Here is a 10,888-nt window from a genome sequence, read left to right as displayed (position 1 = left end):
CTTGAAAACGTCCAGCGAAGGAGCCTCCACCACCTCCCGAGGCAGTCTGTTCCACTGCTCAACCACTCTCACAGTTAGGAAGTTTCTCCTGATATTTAGCCGGTAATGACTCCCTTGTACTTTCCACACATTCGATCTAGTCTTGCAATCCGGAGCGAGAGAGAATAGATCCTCTCCATCTTCTACATGACAGCCCTTCAAATACTTGAAGACTGCAGTCATGTCCCCTCTAAGCCTTCTCTTTCCCAGGCTAAACATACCCAGCTCTTTCAACCTTTCCTCATAAGACTTGGATTCCAACCCTCTCACCATCCTGGTTGCCCTCTTCTGGACACGCTCGAGCTTGTCACCATCCTTCCTAAAATGTGGTGCCCAAAACTGGACACAGGACTCCAGGTGGGGCCTGACCATAGCGGAATAGAGTGGAACTATCACCTCCCGTGATCTGGACACAATGCTTCTGTAGATGCATCCTAAGACTGCATTAGCTTTCTTCACAGCCACATCGCACTGCAGGCTCACGTTTAGCTTGTGATCAACCAGAACACCCAGATCCCTTTCACGTGTGCTGCTGTCAAGCCAAATCCCTCCCATTCTATATCTGTGTCCTGACTTGGATAGCCCAAGCTAGTCCAACTTTGTCAGATCTCAGAAGCTGAGCTGGGCGGGCCCTGATAGAAAAGAGCAGAAGTCCAGTAGCATCTTAAAGGCTAACAAAATTTGTGGCAGGGGAGGAGCTTTTGTGAGTCACGGCTCACTTTCTGAAGAAGTGAGCAGTGACTTGAGAAAGCTCATCTCCTGTGACAAATTTTGTTAGTCTTTAAAGCGCCACTGGACTCTTCCTCTTTTCTACCGGGACCTTCTGTGTGCAAAGTAGATGCTCCACCAGTGAGCAACGGCCCCTCTAAGGGTGCGTTCAGACGGGGGCTTTACAACGGTTAGGGTGCCGGTTCCAACCGGTGTACTTACGGGCGTTCAGACAGCGAACATCTGCCTCCCGTCCCTAACCGTTGTAAATCCTTTTAAACCGTTGCACTCTGCCACTAGGTCCGAAGTGGTGGTAAACAGAGTGCAACGGTTGAAAACGGTGCACCCCGGCGTCTGATTGCTCTCCTCCGTTGCACAGCCACTTCCGTCGGAAGCCTGAGGCTTCCGGCTTTCCCCCGCCATTTTTTTAAAAAAACTAAGCGATATGCGCTCAGGCGAAGCTTCGCCCTGAGCGTTTGTTAATTTTTTTTTTTTAAAGCCCTTACTTTACCGTCCCGGAGGAGTCCGGGACTTAAGCGAGGCCAGGTTGGGCTTTAAACTTTAAAGGTAAGTGCTGCCTGTGCGCATGCTCAAACAGTCCTTTAAAAAAAAAAACGCAGATGCCCGCAGCGTGTGAGCGGGCGTCCACCGGAGGGCTCCGCAGACAGGAGGGTGAGTCTGATCGCGTTTCTGCTGGCATAAACTGCACCGGTTCCAACCGGCTGAAACGCCCCGTCTGAACGCACCCTAAGAGAGGTGGTCTTTGGCTTCTGACCAGCAACCCCCCCCTTTGTGGGATTTGAACTCACACCTTCTGTTTCCCCCAGAGGTGCTTTTTCTCCATTCTCAGAGCCTCTGCTCGGCATACAGAAGGTCCCAGGTTCGATCCCCGGCATCTCCAGTTAAAAGGATGAAGTGATAAGTGACGTGAAAGCCCTTGAACTGCTGCTGCCAGTCAGAGTAGACAATACTTACCTTGATGGACAAGGAGTCTGTTTCAGTATAAGCACTATCATGTTTCGGTGAGCGGCCGTGGCTCAGTGGTAGAGCGTCTGCTCAGCATGCGGAAGGTCCCAGGTTCAGTTCCCGGCATCTCCAGTTAAAAGGTGATAAGTGATGCGAAAGTCCCCGAACAGCTGCTGCCAGTCTGAGTAGACAATACTTACCTTGATGGACAAAGGGTCTGGTTCCGTATAAGGTCAGTTTCGTGCATATTCTATGTGTATTCCCTGAGTTTCCTGCTTCGCATCCCATCCCATCCCTCCCAAATAAGCCTCGATCCGTTTCCCTCTTACAGATGGTCTTCCGCCCCCCTCTGGACCTCTACGACGTCCTCATCCACCTGAATCCCAAACAGATCCCAAGACACCTGCAAGCGGTGGACCGGCCAGTCAAATCGTTCAGCCGAGGGATGTTAGCGAGTGACGCTGCGGTGAAAACCCTGGCCTTTCCGGTGGTGGACTACGACCCGGTCCAGCTGTATCTCCGGGAGCTGCAGGTAAGTGTGGTGTCAGGAGACAGGAGGTGGGAGAGTGATAAACTTTGTGGTAGTCTTGGTGATGGAAAGTGGTGGACTATGACCCGGTCCAGCTGTATCTCCGGGAGCTGCAGGTAAGTGTGGTGTCAGGAGACAGGAGGTGGGAGAGTGATAAACTTTGTGGTAGTCTTGGTGATGGAAAGTGACAGTGCCGTGGTCGTTTGTCAAGCACCTGCAGAGATATGGCAGATGATGATGGTTGATCATGATATTAAAGGATCACTTATATAGCTTCCGTGCGCCTCGGTGTTTAGTCATGCTGGCCACGTGACCACGGAAACGTCTTCGGACAGCGCTGGCTCTTCGGCTTGGAAACAGAGATGAGCACCGCATCCCTAGAGTCGGATTCGACTGGCTTTCGAGCAAGGGAAACCTTTACTTGTATAGCCTCGGTGTTTAGTCATGCCGACCACGTGACCATGGGAATGTCTTTGGACAGCGCTGGCTCTTCAGCTTGGAAACATATGAGCACCGCATCCCTAGAGTCGGATTCGACTGGCTTTCGAGCAAGGGAAACCTTTACTTATATAGCCTCGGTGTTTAGTCATGCCGACCACGTGACCATGGGAATGTCTTTGGACAGCGCTGGCTCTTCAGCTTGGAAACAGAGATGAGCACCGCATCCTTAGAGTCAGATTCGACTGGCTTTCGAGCAAGGGAAACCTTTACCTTTACTTATATAGCTTCAGGTGTGTTGATCTGAAGCAACAAAACAAAGTTTTGAGTCCAGACTGGCCTCAGACTTTATATAGCTATTACTCTGTCTCTGATAGCAGCTACACAGGGTGTGATTAATCATTCAACTCTAATACATTATCGGAGTTAAACGTGCACATTTCGATTTTTAGATGAACGACGAAACGGTTTAATTTTTCAAAGCAAAATCCCTTTTTGAAAATGTTTGCATCAAGCAAACACGGGTTTGCAGCCATGTAATTCATGAAGGCCCTGGGTATCTGGAGAAGCGTGCTTGCACACGAAAGCGTATACCCAGAATTAAACTTTGTTGGTCTTAAAGGTGCCGCTGGGCTCAAACTTTCTTCTGGTGTTATGACTGTAAGTGAAACTTTTGTCCATATTATGTGCATGGTCCACCTACCAAGCTCATGTTACCACAGAACAGTTTCCAGTTAGTTATATTTGTGATTGGTTTTTATTAACGTGGAGTTTAACTCATGAACCCGTGTGCGGTGAATTTTGTCGGGCCCAAATAACTAAGAGAAATAGGAGGCAGTGTTGCAGTAGGGGCTGCAGTGGCTCAAGTGGTTAAGACCGTGAACTGCAGACTGGAAGGTTGGTCGTTCAGCAGTTCGAGACCCGAGTGCCGCGTGACGGAGTGAGCTCCTGTCTCTGGCCCCAGCTCCTGCCAACCTAGCAGTTCGAAAGCAAGAAACTGCAAGTAGATAAATAGGCACCGCTTCGGTGGGAAGGTCACAGCGTTCCGTGCGCCTCGGCGTCTGGTCATGCCGGCCACATAACCACGGAAACGTCTTCGGACAGCGCTGGCTCTTCGGCTTGGAAACGGAGATGAGCACCGCACTCCTCGAGTCGGATTCGACTGGCCTTCGAGCAAGGGAAACCTTTACCTTTATTGCAGGAGGGGTGGAAACTGTTTGTAGGTTTGCACTTCATTTATATCTCATCTTGTTCCCCAGTGAAGACCCAAAAGCGGCTTTCAGCATTCTCCTCTCCTCCATTTTTGTCCTCACAACATCCCTGTGAGGTAGGTTAGGCTGAGTGTGTGTGACAGCCCAGCAGGCCTCTGTGGCAGAGGGGAACACGAACCTGGTTCTCCCAGACCCTAGCCTGAGACTCTCACCGCTAAGAACAACATAAGAACATAAGATATGCCAATGTTGGATCAGGCCAAAGGCCCATCCAGTCCAACACTCTGTATCACACAGTGGCCAGAAATACCAGGTGCCATCAGGAGGTCCACCAGTGGGGCCAGAACATTAGAAGCCCTCCCACTGTTGACCCCCCCCCAAGCACCAAGATGACAGAGCATCACTTGCCCCAGAGTCCCTATCTATACCTTGTGGCTAATAGCCACTGATGGACCTCTGCTCCATATGCTTATCTAATTCCCTTTTGAAGCCGTCCATGCTTGTAGCCGCCACCACTTCCTGTGGCAGTGAATTCCATGTGTTAATCACTCTTTGGGTGAAGAAGTACTTCCTTTTATCCATTCTAACCCGACGGCTCAGCAATTTCATGGAGTGCCCACGGGTTCTTGTATTGTGAGAAAGGGAGAAAAGTACCTCTTTCTCTACCTGCTCTTTCCCATGCATAATCTTATAAACCTCAATCATGTCACCCCTCAGTCGTCGTTTCTCCAAGCTAAAGAGCCCTAAGCGCCTTAACCTTTCCTCATAGGGAAAGTGTTCCAACCCTTTTATCATTCGAGTTGCCCTTTTCTGCTATAATAATTCAAAAAAACCCTCTCCAAAGCTATAATATCCTTTTTAAGGTGTGGTGACCAGAACTGCACACAGTATTCCAAATGAGGTCGCACCATTGATTTATATAGGGGCATGATGATATTGGCTGAACTGTTTTCAGCTATTCCACACTGGCTCTCAATCTGGTCTTTGAGCAATACGTGGACGGTCTTCCACCCCCTCGTGCCATCGAGAGGGCGGATTTTTCTACTTAAACCACCAGAGACAATAATAAACAGGCTTTCTGGAGAAGAGCAGAGTCGTTCGTGTCAAAACCACAGGATGATTCAGACGCTGTGGAAATCCACAATCCGGACCAGATGCTCCCTGGAATATACGTCGGCTGGGAAACGTCCCTCAGATGAAAAGGCAGGCAGATCGGGATGAGACCTGTTCTCACCGTGTGAGCGCGTGCGTGAGTCGTGTGTCGCAAGATGAACGCCGAAGCCTCCTTGGCACACCACCCGGCTTGGCGACTCTTGGCACGCCACCGGGGTTACCTCAGGGAAAGGGGCATTTCTCTTCCCGCTTTAATTGAGTCCTCATTTTTTTATTGCGCTGGGGTGGCGCGTGACACCCTCTTCGAAGCAGCGGCGTTGACTGAGTTGAGCAACCGGCTCCTCGTTGACGGCTCTGTGTGCGTCACGGCGTATCCCGCTGTGCCTGGAAATCCCCGCCCCTGGCACCGTCTTTCCCTCAGAAATCCAGAACTGGAGAAAGGACAGAGGGAGGGCGACCCAGACGACGAGGGGGTTGGAGCGCCTTCCCTGTGAGGAAAGGCGGAAGAGCCTGGGACGTCTCCGTTTAGTAAAAAAGTCGACTAAAGGGGGGGACACGAGAGAGGGTTTTTTTGAATTAAGAGAATGTAAGAGACACCAGTGTTGGATCAGGCCAAAGGCCCATCCAGTCCAACACTCTGTGTCACACAGTGGCCAGAAATACCAGGTGACATCAGGAGGTCCACCAGTGGGGCCAGGACACTAGAAGCCCTCCCATTGTTGCCCCCCCCCAAGCACCAGGAATACAGAGCATCCCTTGCCCCAGACATAAGAACATAAGAGAGAAGCCACTGTTGGGTCAGGCCAAAGGCCCATCCAGTCCAACACTCTGTGTCCCACAGTGGCCAGAAATACCAGGTGCCATCAGGAGGTCCACCAGCAGGGCCAGAACTCCAGAAGCCCTCCCGCTGTCCCCCCCCCCCAGCACCAAGAATACGGAGCATCACTTGCCCCAGACAGAATGTTCCCTCTATTCCTTCTGGCTAATAGCCACTTCTCCTGGGCTGAGGGGAGAAATGGCCTTACAACCCCAAGCTTACTTTTTCCCCACCATAGAGAACAATGGAGGGGATAGGGGAAACCTGTTTCGGGGCCCGTAGAATTGGACCCCCTGGTCCAATGTTCTTCAAACCTGGTTGGTATCTTGGGGAGAGGCTCCAGCAGCTACCCTGCGAATTTGGAGCCTCTCCCTCAAACCCCCTGCCCTCCAGCCCCCAGAATATACCCTATGTTTTTGCCATTGACTTCAATGGCCTATAGGCTATAATGGGGCTGAATTGCCTCCGAAATTCGGTGGCAATTCGGTGGCAAGCCGATTCAGATCAGAGAATCTGAATCAGCTGGCAGCAGCCCAAAAGGGGTCCGAATGGGCCATTTTCGGGGGATGCATTTGATTTGACGAACCGAATGCACATCCCTATTCTGGACGGTCAACAACAGGGCACAGGGCTGAGGCCTTCCCCTCCCAATTCTGGGATTCAGAGGCTTAGTGCCTCTGAATGTGGAGGTTCCCCTCAGTCCCCATGGCTAGTAGCCACTGATGAGACTATTCTCCATGAATCTATCTAATCCCCTTTGAAAGCTGTCTGTTCCTGTGGCCATCACTACATCCTCTGCCAGCGAATTCCACATGTTAATTAGTCTTCTGTGTAGAGTAGTATTTCCTTTGGGCCATCCCGAACCTACTGCCCATTGGTTTTTGGATGCCCCCGAGTTCTCCTGTTTTGGAAGAGGGAGGAAAAGTTCTCTTCGTCAGCCGTCTCCACCCCATACATGATTTTGTAAACACGGTGACCCTCTGAAAGTGTGAAGGCTACTTTGTGTGTGTTTTTGGAGCCTTTTCTCCAGAACTGCAGCCACAGCAAGAGAGAGATTGCCCTCTGTACATGGGCGCCGCACCCTCAAACCAGTCAAATGCTCACTTATATTCCTCCCCCTGCCTACTTTAGTGCGTGCCATGGCCTCTTCAGCACAGGCTTAAGTTTACTTTATTCGGGAAATGGCTTTCTCTAATGGGTTTCCTGGATGCCAAAGGTAGATCTTCGTGCCCCCCCTCCCCCCGCTTTCACCTGGGCTTGACCGTCATGGGATTTGCCCAGATTTACTTACACATGGTGGCTGGTATGAGGATTAGAGAAACAAAAGAGAAACCTCCCTTAAGCCACTGATTATTATTTTTTTGAGTAACAACCAATTTGGCAAGATGCGCCCCCGGGCAAATGAGCATCTTTTACGGGAATGAGCATCTCTTGGCAAGCCGTTAGTCATTTCGCCGCCTGTCAGTCTGACCCCATCTTGGGTTTCACTGGGGAAGAAGAAGAAGAGGAAGAAGAGATTGGATGTATACCCCGCCCTTCACTACCCCAAAGGTGTCTCAGAGCAGCTTACAAACTCCTTTCCCTTCCCCTCCCCACAGCAGACACCCTGTGAGGTAGGTGGGGCTGAGAGAGCTCTTGACAGAAACTGCCCTTTTTCAAGAAAAAGAAGAAGAGATTGGATTTATACCCCGCCCTTCACTACCCAAAGGTGTCTCAGAGCGGCTTACAAACTCCTTTCCCTTCCCCTCCCCACAACAGACACCCTGTGAGGTAGGCGGGGCTGAGAGAGCTCTTGACAGAAACTGCTCTTTTTCAAGAACAGCTCTTATCAGAACTACGACTCGCCCAAGGTCATCCAGCCAGGTGCAAGTGGAGGAGTGGGGAATCAAACCCGGTTCTCCCTGATTAGAGTCCGCGCACTTAACCACTACACCAGACTGGCTCACGGGCAGAAAGCTGGTGGATGAAAGTAGACTCCGTTAGAATTAGAGATGTGAAGGCTCGGAAAAAACCCGGAAAAATTCAGAAAAAACACGTTTTTTTCCTGAAGCCTTTTTTGTTTTTCCCCCCCAAAAAATGGAAAAATTGAAAAAAGAAAAAAAATTGATTATGAAACGTTTTCTTTTAATATGATGAATAAAATATTTTAAGACAAGGTGTCCAAATATTGTCCAAATCATTTTTAAAAAATACATACGGTATCAGATTGATCTAATTTTTGTGCACTGAGGACAAGCAAGTCCTAGGTTACCTACCAACTGAACTCTCCAATGCAAGAACAAGATGCATTTCTTCCTTTAGGAGGCGCTGTTGTCACAAGAAAAGAAAAAAGTTTCAGTTTTGTTTTTGCATATGGGTGGGTATTCTGTTTGTAATAATTGTTTGGATACACGATATTTTTAAAATTCTAGTTGTGATAATGTCATGCCAAGTAAAAATGTCCATAGTCATATTTTATGTTTCTAAAGTAACAGAATGGCTTTCAATCTGGAAAAGAAAAAAGAAGTGCTAATGTAGCATTTTTTTCAATTTTTCGGGAAGTTTCCCCCCGGAAAAAAACTGGGGGGAAAACGGGTTTTTTTCCCGAGCTTCAAAACTTCCGGAAATTTTACATCTCTGCTGTAATGTGGTGCCATCCTTCCTGAGCTAAGACAAAAATGTGTGAGCCAGAGGTTAAAAAACTGGGAGCTAGCTCACACTAACTCAGCTTCGAGGGAACACTGCTCACAGGGTATCTGTTGTGGGGAGGGGAAGGGAAAGGAGTTTGTCAGCCGCTCTGAGACTCCTTTGGGTAGTGAAGGGCGGGGTATAAATCCAATCTTCTCCTCCTCCTCCTCCTCCTCCTCCTCCTCCACTTGCAGCTGCTGGTGTGACCTTGGGCAAGCTATAGTTCTCTCAGAGCTGTTCTCTCAAGGGCAGTTCTCTCAGCGCTCTCTCAGCCGTGCCTACCTCACAGGGTGTCTGTTGTGGGAAGGAGAAAGGAAAGGAGTTTGTAAGCCGCTCTGAGACTCCTTAGGGTAGTGAAGGGCGGGGTAGAAATCCAATCTCCTCGTCCTCCTTCTTCCTCCTCCTCCTCCTCTTCCTCCTCTTCCCCCTCTTCTTCCTTTTCCCAGACTGATGCTATTGTACTTTGGTTACATTATGAGAAGTTAAGAGTCAGTGGAAAAGACAGTAACGCTAGGAAAAGTTGAAGGCATCAAAGAAGCCACAATCCTCTGTTTGCAAGGCCAGAGCAAGGCGATTCAGAACAGGATGTTTTGGAGGACGTTGATTCATAGGGTCGCCACAAGTGGGAAGCGACACGATAGTACTTAACACAGAGAGACACAGAATGCCAAAATACAACTCATGGATTTTGCTTTCCCCTCAGGAGAGGGGTGCAGAACTCCCAGAATGCCAGGCGATGCCCCCTCTGAGCCGTGGCGTCCTGTGAGCAAAAATTCTACTCTCTGAGCTCTTGGCATTAATGTTGTGAGCTGGCGATTTGGCTGCTGCATAAATCGGTCTGCTCTGGAGCCCTCCGTCCCAAGCCGAGACAAAACTGTGTGCGCCGGAGGCTAAAAAAACTGTGAGCTAGCTCACACTCGCTCAGCTTAGAGGGAGCACCGACCGAGAGTCTTTTTCTATAAATCCTTCCAGCGAGTCTCAGTTCCAGCTGTCCTCTCTCCTATGCTTCACTGGGGGAAAAAAATCTGTTGGAAATGAGTTCGAATCCCACTGTTCCCTCTAAGCTATGGAGTCTTGTGAGCAGAAATTCTACTTTGTGAGCTGCCGGCATTAAAGTTGGGAGCCAGCGATTTGGCTACTGCATAAGTTAGTTTGCTCTGGAGCCCTCCTTCCTGAGCGAAGACAGAAATCTGTGAGCCGGAGGCTAAAAAACGGTGAGCTAGCTCACACTAACTCAGCTTAGAGGGAACACTGGTCGGGACATGGTGGTCAGAAGGCAATTGCCTTTCTTACAGGGGCTGCCGCTCATTGGCGGAGCATCTGCTTCGCACACAGAAGGTCCCGGGTTCATTCCCTGGCGCACACATGACGCTGCCTTCTACCGAATCAGACCCTTAGTCCATCAAGACCTGTCTTCTCTACTCAGACTGGCAGCGGCTCTCCAGGGTCTCAGGCAGAGGTCTTTCACATCACCTGCTGCCTGGTCCTTTTTAACTGGAGATGCCGGGGATTGAACCTGGGACCCTTCTGCATGGCAAGCAGAGGCTCTTCCACTGAGCCATGGCCCCTCTTTACAGCTCTCCAGGGTCTCAGGCAGAGGTCTTTCACATCACCTGCTGCCTGGTCCTTTTTAGCTGGAGATGCCGGGGATTGACCCTGGGACCTTCTGCATGCCAAGCAGAGGCTCTTCCACTGAGCCACAGCCCCTCTTGACAGCTCTCCAGGGTCTCAGGCGGAGGTCTTTCACATCACCTCCTGCCTGGTCCTTTTTAACTGGAGATGCCGGGGATTGAACCTGGGACCTTCTGCATGCCAAGCAGAGGCTCTTCCACTGAGCCACAGCCCCTCTTGACAGCTCTCCAGGGTCTCAGGCGGAGGTCTTTCACATCACCTCCTGCCTGGTCCTTTTTAACTGGAGATGCCGGGGATAGAACCTGGGACCTTCTACCTGCCAAGCAGAGGCTCTGCCACTGAGCCACGGCCCCTCCCCAACATGCCAATGAAGCTGCCTGATGCTGAACCAGACCGTTGGTCCGTCAAGGTCAGTATTGTCTGCTTAGGCCGGCAGCAACTCTCAGACAGAGGTCTTCCACTTTGTGTATCACCTGATCCCTTTTAACTGGAGAGGTTGGGGATTGAACCCCTTCTGCATGTCAAGCAGATGCTCTACCACTCAGCCACGATGGTCCGTCAAGGTCAGTATTGTCTGCTTAAGCCGGCAGCGGCTCTCAGACAGAGGTCTTCCACTTCATGTATCACCTGATCCCTTTTAACTGGAGATGGTGGGGATTGAACCCGAGACCTTCTGCATGTCAAGCAGAGGCTCTACCCCTCAGCCACGGCCGTTGGCGTTTCCAGTTAGAAGAAGAAGAGATTGGATTTATCCCCTGCCCTTCACTT

The 10,888-nt window shown here is 50.3% G+C and overlaps 1 protein-coding gene across 1 annotated transcript in view; it reads left to right on the top strand.

The window, feature by feature from the left end:
• Positions 1-10,888, top strand: part of NOL6 (nucleolar protein 6) — an 86,238-nt gene that overhangs the window by 67,670 nt on the left and 7,680 nt on the right. The window contains exon 23 of the mRNA XM_015428186.1: positions 2,045-2,245. Coding sequence (XP_015283672.1) covers positions 2,045-2,245 — 201 coding nt within the window. The remainder of the gene's footprint in view (positions 1-2,044; positions 2,246-10,888) is intronic.

This window comes from Gekko japonicus, unplaced genomic scaffold (genome assembly GCF_001447785.1).
Source record: "Gekko japonicus isolate JY-2015 unplaced genomic scaffold, Gekko_japonicus_V1.1 scaffold1831, whole genome shotgun sequence".
In the NCBI taxonomy this organism is placed as follows: Eukaryota; Metazoa; Chordata; class Lepidosauria; order Squamata; family Gekkonidae; genus Gekko; species Gekko japonicus.
The sequence above is the reverse complement of the archived record's forward strand: the minus strand, read 5'-3'. Positions and strand labels throughout refer to the sequence as shown.